This window comes from Ammodytes marinus (assembly GCF_949987685.1).
Source record: "Ammodytes marinus genome assembly, chromosome: 12".
Classification (NCBI taxonomy): Eukaryota; Metazoa; Chordata; class Actinopteri; order Uranoscopiformes; family Ammodytidae; genus Ammodytes; species Ammodytes marinus.
The window spans coordinates 1409875-1435244 of record NC_137216.1 but is presented as its reverse complement, the minus strand read 5'-3'; the positions used below and the strand labels follow the sequence as shown (position 1 = coordinate 1435244).

At 42.7% G+C, this 25370-nt stretch overlaps 1 protein-coding gene across 3 annotated transcripts in view; it reads right to left on the bottom strand.

Annotated features, from left to right (window-relative positions):
• Positions 1-25370, bottom strand: part of slc37a1 (solute carrier family 37 member 1) — a 117471-nt gene that overhangs the window by 13616 nt on the left and 78485 nt on the right. For all 3 annotated transcript variants that reach the window (XM_080038015.1, XM_080038016.1, XM_080038017.1), the window contains one exon: positions 25270-25367. In XM_080038015.1, coding sequence (XP_079894141.1) covers positions 25270-25367 — 98 coding nt within the window. The remainder of the gene's footprint in view (positions 1-25269; positions 25368-25370) is intronic.

The window sequence follows — 25370 nt, the reverse complement described above, 5'->3', positions numbered from 1 at the left end:
CAAACTCATAAGCCATGAAAAAGGTGACATGTCCGAAAACAAACCCCTGAGGGAAGAAGATTTTTTTTGTGATTTGAACATTTGAAGCAATTTGGTGTATTCTGGTGAAGAGAATTAAGGACAAAGAAAACTTTTATTTTTATCAGATGAATAGTAAAATGAGCAAAACAAGTTAGTCAGCCAACCGTCTTGACTTTTCCCATACAAAGTGTGTAGGTATTTACGAAGAAAAGCGTTAAAAACAGCTTAGAAAAACGGTTAAAAATGCTGGCAAAAACCAGCATTAAATAAGACAGAAAATAAAATGGAGCCTCAAATCAATCACACCAAATTCCCCTATAATAAACTATTTATATTGTGGCAAACAGGATTTGCATTATCTTTGCTACACAACCATATATCAAACACATAAAATAAACTCTGTAGTCACCCATAGTTTATCTTGTGTTCACACACACCCTTTCAGTCGTGTGCAGGAACATAACGGTGCAAAATACAGTGGCTTGCAAAAGTATGCAAAAGTATTCATACCCCTTGAAATGTTCCACATTTTGTCACGTTACAACCACATACGTACATTTATTTTATCGGGATTTTATGTGATACACCAACACAAAGTGGCGCAACATTGTGAAGTGGAATGAAAATTAAACGTGGTTTTACATTTTTTTTAATAAATAAAAAACTGAAAAGTGTGGCGTGCAAAAGTATTCAGCCCCCCTGAGTCAATGCTTTGTAGAACCACCTATCGCTGCCATTACAGCTGCAAATCTATTGGAGTATTTCTCTACCAGCTTTGCACATCTACAGATTGATATACAGTATTTTGTCCATTCTTCTTTGCAAAATGCTCAAGGTTCAGATTCAGCATTAGATTGGATGGAGAGCGTCTGTCAACAGCAATTGTCAAGTCTTTCTCAATATTCTCAATTGTTTTTAGGTCTGGACTTTGACTGGGCCATTCTAACACATGCCTATGCTTTGATTTAAACCATTTCATAGCAGATCTGGTTGTATGTTTAGGGTAGTTTTCCTTCTGGAAGATGAACCTCTGCCCCAGTCTCAAGTCTGTTGCAGACTCTAACAGGTTTTCTGCCCTGTATTTGGCTCCATCCATCTTCCCATCAACTCTAACCAGCTTCCCTGTCCCTGCTGAAGAAAAGCACCCCCATAGCATGATGCTGCCACCACCATGTTTCACTGTGGTGATGGTGTGTATAGGGTGGTTTGTGGTGTTAGTTTCTACCACACATTACATTTTGCATTCAGGCCAAAAACTTCACATTCAGGCCAAAAACATGGCTTTTGGCAAGGGTTGGAGGAAGGTGCTCTGGTCAGAATAGATCAAAATTTAAGTTATTGGCCTTAATGCAAAATGCAATGTGTGGTGGAAAACTAACACTGCACATCACCCTATACACACCATCCCCACCATGAAACATGGTGGTGGCAGCATCATGCTATGGGGGTGCTTTTCTTCAGCAGGTACAGGGAAGGGGGGGAGTGCCAGTACTCCCTTATTGACATATTAGCTTGCAAATCACTAAACCATTGTAATATTCTGAATCTTTAGTGAAGATGCAAAGATTCAACAGCCTCTCCATTCAGGTGTTGTGCTGATACAAATAGGCCTAATAGGTTGGCAAAGCTAGGCTACCTAAGATGCGACTGTGCGCAGCACGCGAGCAGAATTTTTGCCCTTGCAAGATCTTTGCGCTTGCTTTATGCCACAGTTTAGACACATCAATATTGTATGGGGGGTGATAGCACTGCTAAGCTTTCCACATCAGTATAACAACCATCTGCCACCTTCTATGAAAAGCAGAAATATTTAATTTTCAAATTTTCTTAGGAAATAATAGATAATTATGATGACAGTATCTCTCAATTAAAAATCCACTTGTGCTGTCAGAAACACTGATAAGGAATGTTCCAGACAAAACTAGTAAAATTGCAAGAGGGAAAAATCTAATTTGTGTAAAAAAAATTAAAAAATAAAACCTGTAGAACGCAATATGCAATCGACTTTGATTGTTCCTGTGAGAGATTTCATTCTTGCTGTTTTGTTTCCAAATGTTTCATGAATAAAAACAAAACGTTTTTATAAACATCACCCTTAAGTTTATTTTTTTAATTCGCCCCTTGCATCAACCTTAAAGCCACTACGAGTAACGCACGTTGGCGTCCCCTTTGGACAAAAGCGGTAGTATTTTTACGACGCCCGCTTTCGCAAAGCTGTTTTCATGCCTAATGCTATGCTATAATGATTTAGAATTTTAGATAAAGGAAACAAAAATGCATCTCAACTGTTAACTGATTATTTTCATTTTTTCCATGTACATCAACTTGGTGATTAGACAAGATTCTTGGATTCCAGCCCAACTGCTTCATTTGGAGAGGAGCACCAAGGCCTGGAGTGGCCAGCAAACCCAAGAACTGGATCTAAAGAGAGCGAGAGATTATAAATGAGGGTCACCCCTCAACTGATCTTTCGAGTATAAATAAAGGTTAAATTAAATAAATATGTGCTCATTCAAATAACAATGATAGGGCCAGGTTAAACTAGTGTTTAGTCACAAGAGAATGATAATTATTTAGTTTTATCTTCAGTCCATGATTAAAAATGGAACTGTTATGTTCTTTGTGTATTTTATTTTTGTTTATGTTGCAACAATGATATACACTTCAAGGAAGAGAGTAGAAAATACATATTTACCTGTTAAACCTAACTGTTGAGTCAGTTTGTTTCACCATTGCTGTTAGTAATCCATTTCCTCCTGTTTGTTACTTTCAGAGAAAATCATTAAACTGGATATAATTTGTTGAAGAAACTATTTTGGAGTTCTTTGACGGTATTCATGTCAAATGTGAGAGCCGTGTTTCCAAATAAAACTAAAGATTCTAAATAAAATAACATTTTCTTTCTTTTTTAAATTGTGACTGAATTGTGTTGATAACAGATTGTTGTCATGAATTGATTTCCAGTTGGAAATATTTTAGTATGTTTAATATTGTTATTATAGAGAATGTACACGGGTCACAAAGAGCAATGTTGATTGATGGATTGTACTTAGGTAATCCTTATTCAGCACTATTTTGCATTTATTAAGTGTAACAAGTGATAAATGGTTCCCACTTTACAATAAGGGTCACAAATAACATTAAGAAATGGTTAATTATGCTCAAGTGATGCTTAATCAGCACTAGTATGCCTTTATTAGATGTTAATTCATGAGAAATGGTTCTCACTTTACATTAAGGGTCACAAAGTCCATTAATAAATGGTTAATTACACTTAAGTAATGCCTATTAAGGTTAATTATGCTTCAGTAATGCCTATTCAGCACTGGTGTGCATTTATTAAGTGTTACTTAATGGATAAATGGTTCCCACTTTACAATAAGTGTCACAAAGAGCATTAATAAATGTTTAATTATGCTTAAGTAATGTTACAAAATGACATTTGTTAACAGTTAATTAATGCTTATTATTATATTAATCAACTGTTGGTTCAAGCTTAATTAAAGCCACTACGAGTAAGTCGGCACGTTGGCGACACCTTTGAACAAAAGCGGTAGTATTATTACGACGCCAGCTGTCGTGAAGCTGTTTTCTAGCTCGTGCAGGGCGTTCAGATTCAAATAATCAGGAAGCAATATGGTGCGTGTCCGTGTGTTGAAAGCAAAGTGTGAGGGCACCGGACTCTTTTCGGCTCCGTGAGTCTATGGGTGACACAGCATCAACTAATGCCAGTAAGTGCTAAACACACCTGATTGCAATGAGTTGATGCATTGTCACCTCTCACGGAGCTGAACGAGTCCGTGTCCCCACACAAAGCGAATGAACGAGAGATGGCAGTTAGTTAGAATGGATCACGATGAGGTAATGTGTTTATGTTGTAAATAATGACTATTTCAGATGAATAATGGTCATCTGATGATGCTGGTGAGGCAAAGTAAACTTTGTTTTAGTAGGCTACCGCTCATTCATTTAGGAGTAAACACTGCAGTCTACGTTCGCTGCGTGAAATTGTGTATACGTTGCTTGGCAACGCCCTCCCGCCCGACTATCACTCTCCCTTTTCGCTTTTCTTCATTGCATTTTCTTTTTTTTCTTTTATGGTTCAGCCCCGTTATCAGTCATTATGACGACAAACAACTGTCTCAAACAAGGCTCCCGCTCCCCTTCCCTCACCTGGAGGGATAGGCTTCTCAAATCGCGTAACTGCGCCACACTGAAATCTGTGACCAATACGGATATGTGACGATAGAGCATGCACGCGTGAACCGAAAATCGGACTGGGTGTACGACCAGATCAAATGCAGTAATAAAAACTATATAAAAACGTCTTTCTTTGCACTGATGGTCTCGTTTGCTGTTAAAGGTCATTTATGATTATGAGAGGAAACATGAGGCTGTTTAAAAGATATTTAAAAGTTACTCGTTGCCGCTTTAATGGGTTAACTAAGGTTAATATAGGATATTTATAAACATTACATAATGTAGTAATTAATACCTTAGTTAACATGAATACCATTAGTAAATGCTTACTAGACAGTTAACTAATGGTTAGTTAAACCTTATTAAGCATTAACTAACCATTAATTAATGTACCCTTATTGTAAAGTGTTACCAGATATTTAAATGTTACTCGTAGCCGCTTTAAAACATTTACAGTAGGCAGTCTGAGCCGATAGAAGAGAAGGCTTTGCTGAGAGGAAGAGAGTGACCCCAATGTTGCAGCAGCAGCATCGTTGGAGGCGGAAGCAGCACTTGTTTACAAACTAAGGGTGTATTCACACATGCTGTGTTTAGTTCGGTTGAAACGAACTCAGGTGCACTTCCACCTTCGGTGCGCATCTTTCAGACAGGTGTGAATACAGCAATCGCACTCGGGGGCGGACCAAACAAACGCTCCGAGACCCAGCTGAAGAGGTAGTCTCGATGCGCTTCAAAACGCACTCTGCTGCAGTTCGTTTGTGGTGTGAATTTGGCCGGACTCGATCCGACCCAATTGCAGGAAGCACTGCGCCTTTTCTTTCTTTTCTTTTTTAATAAATCGCCATCAGCTTCACATTATGGGAAAGTGTTGTTGTCGCCATTGTTAGGAAGATTAGTTGTGGTTTGACCGGGAGCCCCGAGCGAAAATATTACATTTGATAATGATGCGTGCGGATCAGCGATCAGATGGAGAGGAGCGTCTCCCGTAGCCTACAGTGCCAACAGGTTCACGCTGCGCTTTGCATGAAGTGTGTGTTTTTATTGTTCTTCCCAACGGGACCGTCAATACTGTCCCCGTGTCAGTTTGGTGCTGAACTGCGCCGAACTGACACCCAGCTGATACACAGCTTAATCAGCTGTGTTTCAGTTTGAGCCTATTCTTCACGCGAGTCGCGCGTCCAGCAGCAAAAATACAGTAAAAATGATGTTTCACATCGTAGGCTATAAGCCACATAACGTGGCATTGTCATAGGGCTACATATTATAAACATATGAAACAACAATAATTAGATTTTTTTCTTCTTTATTTATAGGCTAGATGTAGGCATTTTTATTATTTTTAACTCCATATTATATCAATGATAAATTCGCAGTTTTTACTTCGTTCTTCCTGCTTCTCTCCACCCCAGAATGTCTGTCCAATGAATGAATGACCTTAGATCACGTGTGGTTTTGCTTCGTAATGCTGGTTCACTTGCAAAAGGGGCAATATGAAAGTGGACCACACCAAACAAAAAAATCCAAATTCTATTTGGTCTGGACCAAAGCAAGTGAACTAACGGACTTTCCATGTGTGAATACACCCTTAAATAAGCGATACGCTAAACAAAAAGTTGTGTAAGTCGGTTTGGATAAAGTAGGAAGTGAATAAGCTTTTGCGCACAGCATTTACTATCCGAAAGAACAAGTTAACGTGTGAGAAAAGTCGCCGAGTAGCCTACTAACTGCATTTGCAAAGGAGAGACAGCGCTCTGTGGACATGATTGACGGTTGACCACAGGAAAGCAGGTGGTGATGCGATGGGTGATTTTGGAGGCGGGCTTTAGCCGTGCCCATCCAATCAGAAGCTAGGAATGGTAATGGTATATTATATACACATTTTTCAATTGGCTGGAAACATTTAAATTAGGGCTGTCAAGCGATTAAAAAAATTAATCTAATTAATTACAGGATCTGTGATTAATTAATCTAAATTAATCGCATACTTTTATGACACTTTTATACCTGTTTATAAACAGCTGTATAGCCTACTACAGTTTGTTTCTCTCTCTCTCTCGCTCTCTCTCTCTCTGTATTTATCTCTCTCTCTCTCTCCGTCTCTCGTAACTTCTGTCTCCACATCAGACAGCGCTGCACTGTCACAGATGCTTATGCCGATTCATTCACCATCGTCGTACTCAGGGGCGCAACTACCTACTTTCTGGGGGGTATGCAGACACACAGCAGGCGCCCCCCCCCCCCCCCCCCTCCCACACACACACACACGGCAGAAACAATACTTAACTCACATGCACTGTAAGACTTAAGTAATGGCTCAAAAAGTGACAGGCACCCGAAAAACAGTCAAAAAAGCCTTTATACATATGTAATAACATGTAACAACGGCACTCAGTGCTCAATACATTCTCTGTACTGGAAAATCAGCCATGGCTCTCTGTAATTCGCTATCAATGGTTTTGCCTAGGCGTAAGCGGGATGCCAATTCTTTCCACATTAGATACGCATTTATGTGGTACCCACTTGTTTCGTGGTGCTTCAGTGTTTTTGATAGACACTGCCAGTTATTATACCCCACCACAAGGCGCGTGTCAGCAGCAGTTTTAGTTTCACCAAAGAGCTTACATGCAAAACAATAGACTCTATTAGAGCTTTTAGAGTACATTAACCAGTCCCGCTCAACTTTTTCGCCATTGGACATTACACGAAAACAGTAGGATTTAGCAAAACACCTGTTACTCTTTTCTGTTCTCGGATATGGCCCATCAGGACATTTCTGTGGGCCACTCTCAACTATATGCTGTCTAAATGAGTCCCCCATTTCCTGTGGTGCAGGCCATTTAGATGGATCTTCTGATCTTGCCCTCTCCTCTGCAGCTCTCTGTTCCTGTTCTTCTTCATCGTCATCTTCACCTCTCTCTTCCTCTCCCTCATCTTCACCTCTCTCTTCAACATTCTCCTCTGTTGCAATTGCCTCGCCATGTCTGCCTGCACTAATTTTCCCAAAAACAGTGAATAGGTTGGTCAGTAGAAATTAAAACCATAATGGGCATCTAGGTGTTTGTGGCCTCACTACTTTAATTATTCCTACCTGATGCTCGCACTGGTCTCCTCTATAGCAGATTCCATCACCAACCTCATGTCTGTCTCCTTCACCCCTTGCCTGTGTTCTCCTCCACTAAGTCATATTGTCAAACACACATTATTTATTAGCTTTGAATAAATTACATATCTTTCTAATGCAATTTTTCCAATATAAATAATATTTAGAAATTAATCACTTGGTATGAAGTGGCTGTTCCTACACTTCCACCTAATATTAGACCAACCTGTCGCCTTCCCCTGTCTTTCCTGATTCTTTCTCCCTCTGTCTCTTTTCTTTATCTCCATCCTCACACCTGAATGACATGAACTGTGTGTTAAAGAGGTTTAAAAAATACAGCAGTCAAACCACATAAAAAAATATGACATTTCATTTTAAATTGTATCCTTATTATTGGATACATAGTATATGAACATGATGGACCAAAAACTACACAAGAAAATGTAAAAACTGAGTTTAAAAATTATATTATTTTTTACTGTGGGTAACAAAAATATGTATGCTTTTTTTTAAGCTGGACATATATCATAACTCCGTTTTTACTGGGTCTATTTACATAAAACAAAGACTGGCATAGAGATTGAAGCAAAACATAATAAGCACAAACAAGTTCCTTTATTTTTTTGTCATGATCTGTTATATTGTAACTGATCAGTAAGCTACACAGGTGCAAGACAACACCAGTAACCTGTCGTTTTACTATCAGCTTTTAGCTAACCTGAATATTTGCAACCCTCCTCGTGATACACTCACTCAACTTACCCACTGTCTTTCAACCAGTTTGTAAGGCTTTTTTTCATGCCCATGCAAGATTTCTCCTTCTCAAGCTTCCTTTTTTTGTTTTGAGCCCCCGAGAGCTTTTTCTTCTGCCTCTCCATGGACTCCGACTGACCGACTTCCACTCCTAACTGTCAGATGACAAGATTCAAACGAAAGCACTCTCGCGCTCCAGCGCGTGCTCGAGGGGGCGCGCACTGGAGCGCGAGAGTGTGGGGAGGAGGGAGCCAAGGGAGCGGGGCGCCTAATCAGTGACGTGACGTGCCTGTGTTATTGATCATATCATTTAAACAAACGTTGTTAAATACCGAAAATGCCGACTTTAAATTATTTTTTTCCCCATCGCATCGGCGCCCCTCTAGTGCGGCGCCCCTATGCGCCGCATATAGGCTACTGCATACCCCCTTTTTGCGCCACTGGTCGTACTCATAGGCAAAAATATTGAGACACACACACACACACACACACACACACACACACACACACACACACACACACACACACACACACACACACACACACACACACACACACACACACACACACACACACACACACACACACACACACACACACACACACACACACATGTAACCAGGGTGAAACAGCGTTTTTTAGTTGTGTTGAAATGTCACCAATGCTGATTTAAATGTACCAGTATGTGTTTAGGTACATTTGGTAACCTGTTCCTGTTCCTACGTTGATGTGTTTTTGTACCTGTACTGTAGCTTTAAGAGAGGTCCGTGTTTTGTGACGTGTGTGCGGCGCCAAAGCTCAGAATGCTTTTTACTGTCTGAGCGGAGGTATGTTTGTTGTGTTTCTCGTCATATTTTAGCATATAGGTCGTTTTGTGTACAATGAAAATGTTTAATGTGTGACTTAGTGTGTTGTGAATTAAGTGTGTGAACATGCTACAGCGCTGTTTTGTTAGCTAGCACTTAGTAAATGCACTTTTTGAGAGTTTTTGTTGTGTACATGTGCGTCCGGGTATTATAGTGTTTCCCCGTGTGTTTGTTTGTTTGCTAGGAGGGAATGTGGTCCCGGCTACGACAGTTATATGTGACACGTTTTTCTGTTTGGCTCATGCAGGTATGAATGTTTTAACTGTTTATGTTATTTTCAATGCTGGTTATATTTACATTTGTGAAGTGAATCTAGTATGTTATTTTATTTATTTTCATATTATTTTATACATCAGGGTTCAACATAACTTTTTTTTCCTACTGGCCCGCCGGGCCAGTGGATCCGAGTTTTACTGGCCCCTTGTATATTTTCACTGGCCCTGCACACACTTTTTTTTTCTTCATAATTTAGTGTCAATAATTATAATACCTGTATTAGAAAAATAAAGAAAGATAACCAGATCTAAAGGGAATATCTATACTGTAACAGTATAGATATTCCCTTTAGATTTGGTTATTTTTCTTTTAGTTAATTATATGAAATGTTGATATTGCTCATACACATAATATAAAACCAGGCAAACATATTGAATTAGAAGCCTACAACTGAAAGTATGTTGAAAGAGTCGGCCAGTATTTTAAAGTCCAGTAGTTTGAAGGTTGTTTTTATTCTTGAATTTGGGCAGTTTAATGAATAGTTCACCTGCAGAAGTCATGTTCAAACATAAAAAATAAATAAGAGATGAAGGTCTGATCATTCTTTGTGGTGTGGTAGGCTGTTTTTATTACTTTCTCTATATGCATTAGGGATGTGAATGTGTCGACCGAATGACCGGTTTTCCACTTTCGCTCAAGTTGACTTTAAAAATAGAATAGAAATCCGAAAATCAGTGGGTTATGCCGTTTTTTTAATGGGAGATTTCACTGTGTATGTGAGTTCACGTCTGGTCGTGAGCGCGCTGCAGCAGTGTCACTTCTCCATGAAGTGTCAGCTTCACATATAAGAGTCCGGTGTGGGACCATTTTTTCAAACTATTGATAAAAAACAATGCAGTGCAAAATATGCAGCATAAGTTAAACGCTCGTCTAAGACTATGACGTTAAATCACCTTAGAAACACACAATGCCTTCGTCCGATCACAGCAGCGTTTCACCGTGTGATCTCGCCAGCGAGTGAGCCGCCGCGCAGATGAACTGTGGTTTGTGGCTAAAATAATAACCGGGGATATTCTCCCCGTTAGCGATTTCAATGGGAAAGACTTCCGCGATCTGATTGAATGTCTCGAGCCTGAAAACACAGTGCCAAACTGCGCGACTATAGGAACTGTACAGTGAGCGGAGTCCCTCCGTTCGTTTCTGTCTACAACCGACACAATCACCGGAGACGCATTCACAGCGTTTAAATAACGCCTCTCATTTGTATTACCATTGGGGCTTGGATGCAAATATTGTAACATTACGGCGGCAGATAAAGGAAAAGCGCAGTTATCATTTTCTGCGCCTCAACCTCTGCTGTGGGAAGAAAGAAAGGGGGCAGAGTAAGTCGATTGATTTGTCGACTCGCAGGCGGACGGTAGGCAGCTCTGCCAACGGTGCCTGTCAAAACGCCCACGCATCGGTTGTCCACTGGCCTTTCATTAAAAAATATATTTTATATTAGGTTTATTATATTGAGTCTTAAATAAACACTGCTTTCATTACGACTCAGAACGCGCATTTCAATGAACCATGATGTAGTCTACAAACAGATACTGAACTGTGATTGGCCAGTCACTGGCCCGGGCGGGACAGTGACTGGCCAATCAACTTGCCCTGCATATGATTTTACTGGCCCCGGGCCATCGGGCTATACGTTATGTCGAACCCTGTACATCGTCAGAATGCTTTTTACTGTCTGAGCGGAGGAGGGAATGTGGTCCCGGCTACGACAGTTATATGTGACACGTTTTTCTGTTTGGCTCATGCAGACTGTCTGAGTGGAGATCCGAATAAACATCGACAGCCAGACTCCATTGTGGTCAAGTCTCCCGTCTCCCATCCTTCCATCCATTCACACCCCCCCCCCCCCAGAACACAACGCAGACATTATACCGTTAACGGATGTGCACTTAAAGATATATTAATATACATGATAAGAACTGTTGCACACCCGTTACATTGGTGCCGTGACCTTTCAAGGATTGGTTTAAAGGACGACATCACCTCGTTCGCCGAGGAAGCTGCTGCCACTGGCCTTTTGTGGTACTGAGGTATTTCCGTAGAGTGCTCAGGGTTTTATTTTGTTTTGAATGGACAATTTATTTTTTTATATAGGCCTATCCACATGTGTCGATGCTGAATGAAGTAGGTGTTTGCACATTGTGGACTTTTTGTACCTTCTCAGTGAACTGATTGAGTGCTAAAAAAAAAAAAAAAAAAAAAAAAAAAGGGCAGTTTCAGCACATTTGTTAATTGTAAAGTGAAGTACTGATTTAATGCTGTATACATGTTTGCCAATTGATATGCTCTTTTAGTACTGTCATTTCGTGCTCCCAATTTATCCATTGTGATTTCATTGAACAGTTTTTTTTCTTTCATTGTGTTGATAAAGTGGCATTTAATATGGCAGAGGGCAGAACATATTCACTGGGTAGTGGGGGTGATGATGCTGAGCGTGTTTCTTTTGAGTGCCAGTTTGGTGTGGGGAGGGGATTTTTGAATCAGCCCTCAGAGACCAGAACACCAGGGCCTGGAGTCACAGCGTTGGGCACCCCCCAGTTGACCTCAACTCGGTATGTAGACCGTGCCATGCCGAGCCACTTCAATCAGAACCCAGACTTAGGTTCGCTCATTACACAGTTAGCTGAAAAGCTGGGTGAGTCCATTACAGCTCAGCTACAGGCTGATAGGAGCACAAACAGCACGAGTATTCCTCTGCCAACAGAGACGACACTGCCTAATGTCAGTGTAGTGCTACAATCAGCCGCAAAGGAGCCTCCCTTATTCAGGGGCGACGGCTCAGATAAATTTACAGTTCACGAGTGGGAAAATCTCATGACTCTGTATTTAAAGAGACGTGCCATCCCAGTTCACGAGCAATCACAAGAGATTCTGGCAAAGCTTATGGGCAAAGCAGGAGATGTGGTGAGAGTAAAGCTGCGTAACACATCTATCAATCACACTACAAATCCACATGTGATTTTTGATACTCTGAAACAACATTTCAGTGAACTGTCATACTCAAGCATGCCCCTGTCAGATTTCTATAACACGCTGCCCACACCTGGTGAAGATGCTATGGAGTACTGGGTTAGGCTAAATAAAACAGTGGATGTAGCTAACGAGTGCTTGAAAAGGCAGGGTCGTAGCATTGATGACCCGGGCCATGAGGTCAGCATGATGTTTATCAAACACTGCCCAGACCAGTCTCTTTACAGTGTTTTCAAGTTCAAGTCTGCTGACAAATGGTCGGCCTGTGAAATTCAAGATAGGCTCGATGAGCACATGCAGGATAAGAAATCAAGATCTGCAGCTGCAAGGCCACTAAAGCCAAGTGTTGTAGAGCACAGAGCTCATTCGTGCCATGTACCTATGCTTGAAGAGGCACCTCTCTTGAACACTGCTGCTCCACCGAGACAGCCTCCAGCCCCTTTGACCACTGCTGGTGTCGACAATGATTGCATGAAGAGTTTGGTAAACCTGTTGGACCGGCTGGTCACAGTGCATACCCAAGTGCCTTCCAACCCCGGCACCCAAGCTGCCATGCCACGCTCTTTCCAGAGAGTGTGCAGAGTCTGTGGGGCTCCTAATCATTCCACTTTGTCACACTGTAAGCAGGAGAACCTATGTTTACAGTGCTTGTGTCCCGGTCACTGGAAGAGGGACTGTCCTCAACGGACGAACCAGCACCGCTTTCAGCACAATGGCCGTGCTGGTAACCACAACCAGCAGCCTAACCAGCGCCGCTCTCAGCCTGATGATAGCGCTGGTGGCCAGTCTCAGCAGTTAAACTGTTAAACCCACACCTTGAGGGGCCCGGTGTGGGTAACGTAAATGGAACCCCTTCTGAAACCTGTGACCTAGCTCAGTTATATGAAGAGAGCTGTGCCAATGCACCTAAGGGTACAAAAATAGCCATTCAAGCTACCCAGAGAATCAAAGCTTTCGGAGAGCTGTTCTATGCTCCAGTCCTCGTCAACCACAGTGTGCAGCTTAAGGGCATGTGGGACTCTGGCTCTATGGTATGTAGCATCAGTGAAGAAGCAGTAGAGAAGCTCAGATGTGCTGATGTTTTGCCAGATAAGCAGTACCCCGAAGAGAACATTGTCTTGGTTGGCTGTGGTGGTCTGAAGACCCAGCCTGAGGGCTTTTATGACTTGGAGATGCAGCTGTATGGTGTTCCATGTATTGTATCCACTTTGGTTGTGTCTGGCCAGCAGGATGATCTCATATTGGGCTCGAATATCATCAAATATGTCACTCATGTCCTGAAAGGTGGTGACGAGTACTGGGATCTTGCATCTTTTCATGACCATCAATCTGACCCCGAGATCGGTCACTTCTTGTCCATGTTCACAAATGTTGCAACCTGACACTGAGAAACGACAGCATGATGCTTCTTCCGGTGCTAGTCTTTCATCCCAGTCCGGCAAAAGTCTGTCAGAGTTGGGTCTGAGCGACGTCGATGTAGCCTCATGTCAGGTTAGCGAAGCTTGTAGGTCCCAGCTCGAGCAACTGATAACTGACTATCAAGACATCTTCTCCAGACACTCGCTTGACTGCGGTGAGGTCAAGGGTTACGCACACCGCATCCGTCTCACTGACGATCGCCCGTTTCGCCTACCATACAGGAGAGTCCCTCCAGCCCACTATCAGAAGTTGAGGCAGGCTCTCACTGATATGGAGGAAAAGGGAATCATCAGAAAGTCCACAAGCGAATATGCGTCTCCTTTGGTGATGGTGTGGAAAAAGGATGGTGGGTTGCGGGTTTGCAATGACTTCAGGTGGTTGAATGTCAGAACCATAAAGGACGCACATCCCCTGCCTCACCAGTCAGACTGTCTCGCTGCACTTGGTGGCAACTGCTTCTTTAGCACGATGGACCTCACCTCTGGCTTCTTCAACATTCCGATGCATGAAGACGACAAGAAGTACACAGCTTTCACAACCCCTCTCGGGCTGCATGAATACAACCGCATGCCACAAGGTCTGTGTAATAGCCCTGCTTCCTTCATGAGGGTGATGACTGGTATCTTTGGCGACATGAACTTCACAAAGCTTCTGTGTTATCTCGATGACCTTCTTGTCTTTGCCCCAACGGAGGAAGAGGCTCTGTCCAGACTCGAAGCAGTGTTTCAGAGGTTGCGGGAGAACAACCTGAAACTGGCTCCTAAAAAGTGCCACCTTCTGCAGAAGCAAGTCCGGTTCCTTGGCCACATCATCGACGGTGGGGGTGTGTCCGTCGATCCAGCCAAGGTGGAAGTAATCAACAGCATGCAGGTACAAGACCTCATGGATGCAGATGGATGCACGCCTTCTGTTCGAAGACTCAGATCATTCCTCGGCATGGTGTTCTACTATCAACACTTTATCCCCAACCTGTCTTCCACTGCAAAGCCGCTGTTCGCACTTACAGCTGGTCAGAAGAGGCGAGGGAAGTCAGCTAAGGGTAGAAAGCCCCAATCGGCCTACCGTAAGCTCACTGCTGCGGATTGGACAGAGGAATGTGCAAGCGCTTTTGAACACATGAAGGCCAGGCTGTTGGACTGCGTCATGCTGGCTCATCCGGACTTCGATGAACCATTTATCTTGTTAACAGATGCGTCTTTGGATGGACTTGGTGCGGTGCTCTCCCAAGTGCCCCGAGGAGAATCCAAGGCCAGACCGATTGCTTTTGCGAGCAAGACCCTCAGCGCATCACAGCGGAAATATCCAGCTCACAGGCTGGAGTTCATGGCCCTGAAATGGAGTGTGTGTGAAAAGTTCAGTCACTGGCTGAAGGGTCATAGCTTCACCATTTGGACTGATAATAATCCACTTACTTACCTTCTAACGAAGCCGAAGCTGGACGCATGTGAGATCCGCTGGGTGTCTAAGCTGGCGTCGTACACCTTTGATCTCAAACACTTACCTGGGAAGAAAAATGTGGTGGCAGATGCCTTGAGTCGCGATCCCTTTGCGAGAACCATTGGCCACAGGCTGCTTAAGGAGCCATATTCCACTCTGACTCAGGAAGCCGATGAGGTGGAAGAGGATTCTGTGCAGGATGTTTTCAGGCTCAGCTGCCAGTCTCAAACCCTCAGACTGGAAAACCATCCACTACCCAGGACGGGGTATGACACAGCCGAGATCAGAGCTCTCTGTCAGGCCCACTGTGCCTGGAATGACACAGCAGAGTCCAGGGCACTCTACTTAACACAAAAAGTCCAACATCTTTCGAGTGGTCAGGATGCGCTGCCCATGTTCTCTGCCCAGGAGCTACAGCTGGCTCAAGAGCAAGATCCGGTCATCTCCAAGGTGTTGCCCTTTGTTTCTGCCAGGAGACGACCGTCTAGGCGAGAAAGGCATGGCGCTGACTCAAAGGTCCTCAGATTGTTGAAGCAATGGGACAGGCTGGAAGTCCATGATGGAGTTCTGTATCGGGTCTCAAGAGATCCTGTTTCCAAGCAGCGACGATCCCAATATGTGTTGCCTCAGAGTCTAATGGTCAAAGCATTGTCCGGCATCCATGATCTGGCAGGTCATCAGGGCCAGGACCGTACTCTTTCGCTTGCAAGACAGCGTTTCTATTGGCCTGATATGGAAAAGGATGTGAGGGCACATGTAAAATGCTGTCAGAGATGTGTGTTTGGGAAGTCACCGGAACCAGCTGCTCGTGCTCCTCTGGAAAGCATCAAGAGCTCAGCTCCAATGGAGTTAGTGTGCATGGATTTCTGGACTGCCGAAGACAGCAAGCAGCGGTCCGTTGATGTTTTGGTGGTCACCGACCACTACACCAAACTCGCTCATGCCTTCCCTTGTGCCAATCAAACGGCAAAGCAGGTCGCAAGGAAGCTTTGGGATAATGTGTTCTGTGTTTATGGTTTCCCGGCGAGGATACATTCCGACCAGGGCGCCAATTTCGAGAGCAACCTGATTGCGGAGCTCCTCCGTTTGGCTGGTGTTGCAAAATCCCACACGACAGCTTACCATCCGATGGGCAATGGGGGAACCGAGCGATTCAACCGCACCTTGGGCAACATGCTGCGCGCCCTTCCCCTAAAGGAAAAACAGCAATGGCCACAACAAGTCCAGACCCTCACGTTCGCATACAACGCCACCGTCCACGAGACGACGGGTTATGCTCCATTCTTCCTCATGTTTGGGCGTGTCCCTAGACTGCCTGTGGACGTCATGTTCAGGCGGGTTCTGGACGACCCTGAAGTTGCTGACTACGACACATATGCAAAATCCCTGCTTTCTGGCCTGAAAAGTGCTATGGAGATCGCTCAGAAACATACTTCCTCTGAGCAGCAGCACCAGACCCGACAATACAACAAACGAGCCAAGGGCACCTTCCTGTCAGTGGGAGATCGTGTGTTGGTATCAAATAAAGGGGAACGAGGAAAGAGGAAGTTAGCCGACAAATGGGAAGATGGAGTGTACACAGTGGTTGGAGTGAATCCAAGTATCCATGTCTACAAAATACAGGATGCTGTGGGACACACAAGAGTTGTGCACAGGAATCTCTTACTGGAAGTGAACTTCTTGCCTCTCCTTGGATTGGACCAAGCCGAGTCTGCTGATGCAACCGATCAGTCGTGGGCTGAAGAGGAGTCTGATGAGGAAGATTGCGTCTCTGATGATGATGTGATGGCTTCAGTGTCTGGAGAATTGACTCAGGGTGAACATGCCCAGGACGTGTCAGATTCCAGAGATGAAGAGGAGCTCTCAATCTCATCACTTGACGACTCACCTGAGTCAGAGTTGGCTGTTGCAGAAGAGCATGCTCAGCCTAGTCCAGCACTCAGTCCTGCTGCTGTTATCGATGACTGTCCATCCATCTCAGTCGCTCCGCACAGAGACACACCGCCAGCTCAGCATGCTGACACCTCAGGTCGCACTGACTCTCATGCACACGCTGAGGATGACGGCACTGTCAGAACACGTGCTGGAAGATTGGTGAAATCAGTGAACAGATTGATAGAATCTATGGTTCAGAAACCATTGTTTGAAAGGTCCAAGTTTTTTATTGACGGCCGTTCCCAGCTGTTTTAAAAGTTGGGCGTGACTAAGTGTTCACTAAAGTGCTTATGTGATGCATTTTCAAAAGGGGCCAACTATGAGGTTTTATACACCTGCAAATGTCTATGGACTATGTATTTTAGGCCAAATGCTGTGTGACGTACGAGGCGTCACATCAAACTAAGGGGAATCTAGAGATTTGATCAACCTCTTTCTTTCCTAAACCTTGTATTAAGGTAGCTTTCAAGTTGACTATGTGGACTAGGTCCATTGTTCATTTGTGCCAGGTTGTGTCAGTGATAGACTTTTGTATGCCTGAGAAGACATCCTTAAATCAGGATGTTGGTGAATTTCAGGAGGGGTGTATGTAACCAGGGTGAAACAGCGTTTTTTAGTTGTGTTGAAATGTCACCAATGCTGATTTAAATGTACCAGTATGTGTTTAGGTACATTTGGTAACCTGTTCCTGTTCCTACGTTGATGTGTTTTTGTACCTGTACTGTAGCTTTAAGAGAGGTCCGTGTTTTGTGACGTGTGTGCGGCGCCAAAGCTCAGAATGCTTTTTACTGTCTGAGCGGAGGTATGTTTGTTGTGTTTCTCGTCATATTTTAGCATATAGGTCGTTTTGTGTACAATGAAAATGTTTAATGTGTGACTTAGTGTGTTGTGAATTAAGTGTGTGAACATGCTACAGCGCTGTTTTGTTAGCTAGCACTTAGTAAATGCACTTTTTGAGAGTTTTTGTTGTGTACATGTGCGTCCGGGTATTATAGTGTTTCCCCGTGTGTTTGTTTGTTTGCTAGGAGGGAATGTGGTCCCGGCTACGACAGTTATATGTGACACGTTTTTCTGTTTGGCTCATGCAGGTATGAATGTTTTAACTGTTTATGTTATTTTCAATGCTGGTTATATTTACATTTGTGAAGTGAATCTAGTATGTTATTTTATTTATTTTCATATTATTTTATACATCGTCAGAATGCTTTTTACTGTCTGAGCGGAGGAGGGAATGTGGTCCCGGCTACGACAGTTATATGTGACACGTTTTTCTGTTTGGCTCATGCAGACTGTCTGAGTGGAGATCCGAATAAACATCGACAGCCAGACTCCATTGTGGTCAAGTCTCCCGTCTCCCATCCTTCCATCCATTCACACCCCCCCCCCCCCCCAGAACACAACGCAGACATTATACCGTTAACGGATGTGCACTTAAAGATATATTAATATACATGATAAGAACTGTTGCACACCCGTTACACACACACACACACACACACACACACACACACACACACACACACACACACACACACACACACACACACACACACACACACACACACACACACACACACACACACACACACACACACACACACACACACACACACACACACACACACACACACGTTTACGCGGACGACGAGACGCTAGCAAACAAAATTGAGACACGGGGAGAAAGATTGAGAGATACTGTTTTGAACCTAGCCTACATTGTTGCACCCACTAAATCAATAATGCACAGACACTGGCTGCGGAGAATAAAGTAATATGTCTTCCTACCTTCATGCTTATTAAACCGTCCATAGAGCCCTCGGCCCCCTGCTTCTCTCTTTACTTTTCTCCCTTTCACCCGCGCGGGCTGTGTCTGCTTCAGGTGCAGCTCGGTGCAGCTACGCACCACTTTTGCACCGGGTCAAAGGGCATTATAGAAGTGCGATTTATCTGCGTTAATTTTTTTAATCGCGTTAATTTTTCTGTGATTAATTAATCGAAATTAACGCGTTAATTTGACAGCCCTAATTTAAATACATTTCCCCTGCCCTGGCAAGCGCCGGAATCGAGTGCAGAGTGGAGTACCGGCAGCGTATGCGCCAGTGTTACTAAATGTTGAAATAGTGGTAATATTTCCACATTCATTGATAAAATAATGGGATGGCCGTTTTAGAAGGGGGATGATTTTGCGATCTTTATTTCCAAGGGGGATGCCATCCCACCTCATCCCCCCTCAACTCGAGTACTGGTAGGTTCACCTTCCAGAAGGACAACTACCCTAAACATACAGCCAGATTTACAATGGAATGGTTTAAATCAGGGGTGTCCAAACTACGGCCCGCGGGCCAACTGCGGCCCGCGGCCCGCTTTTTATTGGCCCGCGGCCGATTTTAAAAATATAATGTAATATGGCCCTTTGAAAAAAAAAAAAAAAAAAATTTTTTTTTTTTTTGCATTTCTTAGTTAACCCACTAGTGCAGGGGTGTCAAACACTGATTGATTGGCCCGTGGCATATTTTAAAAATATAATGTAATATGGCGCTTTTAATTTTTAACCCTTTAGGCGCCACAGTCGCAAAATTGCGACAAGACGCTTTACTAAATCAAACAGCTGTTTTCTCTAAATAGAGTGTTATATTTTGTTCAAACTCCCCTCCACTAGTTGGCAGACATCCCATACCTAGACCTTAGCTCAGAAAAACGTTATCCTTCAATGCAAAATATTCGCGGAAATCCGGAAATCCCATCCAAAAAAAAAAAAAAAAAAATCCCATCAAAACTTTTTTTGTCATATCCTCCTAGCGATTTTTTCTGGTTTTATTGAAAACTTTTGTGGTGTTTGGAGACTCTGACGTGAAAGCACGTTTCACTCTGCAGTTATTGTGCTCATTGCTCAACGAGCAGCGGGTGCTGCCGCGAGCCCCTCCCCGACCAAAAGCACTGACAGGCGGTCAGTCTCGGAGCAGCCCCTCGGAGCAGTCCGAGCCGGCCGTCAGAGCAGAGAGGTGACACACCTCCGCGTCCAGGCTGCAAATGAATCGCGCAGTTGTTGGGTGTGAAATCGGAGATAGTGTGCCACTAAGCTATTTATGCTGAAGCTGGATTTAGGAGTTATTGAGAGAATATGGCAAGCAAAAGTAGGGAGTTAGTGTGCACTCTTTCTACGGCCCCGGTGCGTCCATGCGCAGCAGTGGTGAAGCCATGTGACGCAGCATTATATAAATGTATTTTTCATTTCATTTAATTTAACTTTTATCTATCCTCGAGACCAATTGAGGGGTGACCCTCATTTACAATGACGTCGAGTTCAAACAAATTCAAGGAAAAACAACAATACATACAATATTCAATGCAAATACATCAAGTACACAACAGAGAGAAAAAAACTATTGAATATTAATATATATATATATTCATATTATCATATTATAATGGTAATAATAATAATCATAATAATAGAAGACAAAAGTAAATTAAAATGGGTAAAAAATCTAAAATCATAAAAAGTGCCTGTTTTGTGGTGTAGTTCTAGTTCTAGTTTACAACTGTTGGCTTACAACATAGTGGACATCATAACAAATGGATGGAGGGGGTGAACTTGATGAAATAAGTTCAACTCTATTTCAAAATATCAGGTGTTTCATGGAAATTACATAATCCAATATGGCCGCCGCCATATGACGTCATAATATGCAAATTAGATGAAAAAATGTATTCCCTAGATAAACTTCAGGACATTCTCAATATTTGTCTCATTAACTTTTTGTCTCTATCTCAAACCACTTTCAATCCAGAGCCTTCTGAAATTTAGGTGTCAAAATAAAGTATTTTTCAAAATTAAACCCGGCGCCTAAAGGGTTAAATAATTTAAATGCACTCATTATATTACTGAGAAATATGTCCCATAAAAGAAAAAGAGCAACAAGCCCATCCCAGAGGACCCTGAATAATATTTTATTTTAAATTAATATTATTATGGAAAATCTATGTGTCCTTCTCCAATAGCTTCTAATTCATCTGACACAGTGTCTCCATTTTTTTTTTTCATACAAAATTCTTCAGATTTAGCCTCTTAATTTCCCTCTCAAAGTGCACCAGATTCATGCATTTCACTTTAAAAACTTAAAAAAATCTCCCGGGGGGGCATACCCCCGGAACCCTCTAGGAGGGTTGGGACCTCGGCTGGATACTATTTTCCCCCTGCTGGACATTGGACGCAAAAGCAGAAAACACTGGGTGTATCATTGGCATATAAACAAGAGGGGGAATGTGTCTGTTTAATGTGCAAGGAAAGTGTTGCCGTGAAGAAGGATTACAATTTACGAAGACACTATGAAACTAGAAATCAGAGCAGCTACATGTCCTGATAAATGTGTTATTTTTGCAAAGTGGCCCGGCCCTTCGTAGATTTTTATGTATGTGGCCCTCAGTGAAAAAAGTTTGGACACCCCTGGTTTAAATCAAAGCATAGGCACAGTGGCGTGCACAGGTAGACCTGAAGTGGTGCTGAAGCACCTGCCCTTTTCCCCTGGCCCAATCAAGTGCCCTTTTGAAAAAAAATAAAATAAAAAATCTGAAAGTTATTTTTTTTTTGTTACAGTGTATGTGGCCCATGCCGACATTATCGTCTATACATGCTCAACGATTAAAACCGTTTGACAATAATGCCCCAATAAATATGCCCCCCCCCCCTCCTCCGCACACACTTCCTTTGCCAACGTGAACGCGCAGAGTGGACACAAACGGAGGCGCGTTGCCGCAGCAGTTCACAGCTGCTGCACACACACACCTACTCCCCGGCCTGCCCTGCCCCACTAGCGAGGTAACACATACATGAATGGAGTCAAGAGTGTATTGTTTGCCCCCTAAGCCTCAGTTGCCAAGCTATAACTTGCATTTATTTGTCTCTGTTATAAAGTAGCCTCTATCATGCATGCAGCGCCACACAGCTGAGCATAAATTAGCCGACTGTCCTGCTTAACAAGCTAGCCCAAAAAAAAATAGATATGACGTGATGAACACAACTAATGTCGGCGGAGTTTGTCATTGGTACAGCATGTGAATCTATCAGTATGCTGAATATCTAGTGTTGTTTAGGTTTACTTTAGGCTATATAATTAACACTTCACTTGGAGTAATTTATTTGCTAAATGACAGAAAATGTAGCCTTGTGCCTTGTTGTAATGTAACCAAGCAGTCTTATTTTATATGGTTGGTCTCAGTGGCGTGCACAGACATTTTGGGGGGCAGGTGCTCAGTGCAAAAAAAAGGGCACAATATATTCTATCGATGAATGACCAAATCATTTTAAGGGTACTTGTACAAAACCCCCCCTGGCCTAATGACTTTTAAGACCCGGCCACACATAGAGTGTTTCTCAAAGGAATTTGGGAGACTGTGTTTGGGACCTTTGAAATTTGAACCTTTTAAAGTAAAATTCATCAATCTGGTGCACTTTGAGAAGAAAGCTAAGGCTAAATCACCTGTGTCAATGTGGGCTATTTAGTACTATTTTCTGGAATAATTTGGAGACACAGAATTACCAAAAAGCAGAAAGAAAGCTTCGGATTTTTTTTAAAGTAGCCTTGTGCCTTGTTGTAATGTAACCAAGCAGTCTTATTTTATATGGTTGGTCTCTTTTTATTTACAAATTGCAGTATTATGCCTAGAAAGGAGAGGTTAAAAAAGGAAAAAGAAAGGGAGCTACAGCAGGCAGCCCAGGGGAGCAGCTCTCTGCTCTCCTGGATGAGAGCATCCACCAGCAGCAAGGAGGAAGATGAAGATGAAAGGTCAGAGTCAAGACCAGAGTATGTTAACTGTTCAGGGCCTTTTAAAGATCAGATTTTAATGTTGAACTGTTCCTCAAATGTTATTGAAATATCTTAAAAGCTGTCCACACATTTTATTTTAACTACGCAAAGTGGGTTGGTGGTACTAAATCAGTCATGAAGCTACATAAGTTATTTCTATGTTACAAGACTTGCAGTAATCTTGTATTTACCTTATTAGGATATTATTAGTACGGAGATCAGGGGCCTAACGAAGACTTCAAAGACAGAATTCCGGATAAGGGATTATTTAAAAAAATCCGAAGCTGACTGTTTTTTTTCAAACATACATTTTTTCTTTCTGCTTTTTGGTAATTCTGTGTCTCTAAATTATTCCAGAAAATAGTACTAAATAGCCCACATTGACACAGGTGATTTAGCCTTAGCTTTCTTCTCAAAGTGCACCAGATTGATGAATTTTACTTTAAAAGGTTAAAATTTTTCTTCCGGGGTAGCATTCCCCCGGACCCCCCTAGAAGGTCCAGGGTCCCAAACACAGTCTCCCAAATTCCTTTGAGAAACACTCTATGTGTGGCCGGGTATTAAAAGTAATTAGGCCAGGGGGGGTTTTGTACAAGTACCCTTAAAATGATTTGTTCATTCATCGATAGAATATATTGTGCCCTTTTTTTTGCACTGAGCACCTGCCCCCCAAAATGTCTGTGCACGCCACTGCATAGGCATGTGTTAGAATGGCAAAGTCCAGACCTAAAAATAATTGAGAATATTGAGAAAGACTTGCAAATTGCTGTTGACAGACGCTCTCCATCCAATCTGATGCTGAATCTGTAGTTCGAGCTATTTTGCAAAGAAGAATGGGCAAAAATGTCAGTCTGTAGATGTGCAAAGCTGGTAGAGAAATACTCCAATAGATTTGCATCTGTAATTGCAGCGATAGGTGGTTCTACAAAGCATTGACTCAGGGGGCTGAATACTTTTGCACGCCACACTTTTCAGTTTTTTATTCATACATTTCTTTTAAAACCACGTTTCATTTTCATTCCACTTCACAATAATGCACCACTTTGTGTTGGTATATCACATAAAATCCCAATAAAATAAATGTACGTATGTGGTTGTAACGTGACAAAATGTAGAAAATGTCAAGGGGTATGAATACTTTTGCAAGCCACTGTATGATGATAGTAGAGGAAACAGGTGAGTGTGTTGTTTCGGCTCCGATCTCCTATAATCACAACATTCACCTCAGGTGTGTCGGCCAGAACACCACGCACCATTCAAAAATCATGAAAACAGCAATAGCCAAAAGCACATTATTAACTTGAGGTGACACGTTAATCTGCAGTGACAATCCGCAAATTGCGGCCGTTAATCAGCGCGTGCATAAATCAATGCAAACGGCCTAAAACAACGGTTGGCAAACTCTGTGAATTTATTTATAAAAGTGATTCACATAAACTAAGTAGGCATATTAACACAGTAAAATAATAATACTCCAGCTACTTGCACGCTCCGATAACTCGGAGAGGAAAAAAAGTCAACTTCCCTGCAGACTGAGGTCACCGCCCCTCAATGACAAATACTGGATCTGATTGGCCAGATGACCGTCAAAGCTCATATGATAGGAGTTACCATCCGTCAATCATAGTTAGTCACTAAGGTCACTCCACTTTCTTAATAGGTCCATGCTCCAAAACGGCGAATTTCGCCGAAAGGTGACTAGTTTGCATGCCTGTGTTTAGGTGCGGACATGCACACCGTTGTGTCGGGTCTGATCTCAGCCATGGTTGATTAGAGGAAATAAAATAGTGTGAGGGAGACTAGGCGCGTAGAGGCGATTGACCATTTTTACACAAAATGATCAAGCGGCGCTTTAGAGCCGTTAGAAGCGATGGCCATCCGTGCTACGCGTTTGGTGTGTTCCCACCTTTACAGATGATGGTGGAAAGTCTAAGAGGGAAGAAATTTCACCAACTGACTTTTTGCAACGGAGTAATCTTATCACAGTAGCACATTAGAATTAACTGAGCTCTTTAGAACGACCCATTCTTAAACTATTGTTTGTAAAGGCGGACTGCATAGCTTCATACACAATGGCAATGGGACTGAATGAAACACCTGGATTCAATGATTAAGGACTGTGGCTCAACACTTTAGTCCAAAAAGTATAGTTGTCTCTTAAGTTCCTAAATGCTCCACTTTATTCACCAGGTAGTGGCAGGGTTTAACGCCGTTTGCTGCTGAGCAGCTAATGTGTAGAATTTTTTTGGCTGAAATCATTTGCCCACAACTGGAAGCAGCAGAACTGGTGACATTAGTGACTGTGAGTCTGTGAGCAGTAAACATTAAAGCTGCAAGCAGAAAAATAGAAAATATGAGCCAAACAAGGCTCTGTAGAGCTGAGGTCAACATATCATCATGACACAAATCATTATGAAAACATTGTATGCTTCAATGGAAATCGTACGTATTATTTGTTTTCTATAACTTTTAAAGTACTCACCAACAGAGCAATGAAGTCTGCAGTCATCAGCATGTAGAAGACCTGATCCCAGCCACCTGGTGACAGCAGCCCAGCCAACAACGGGCCCAGAGCTGCACCTG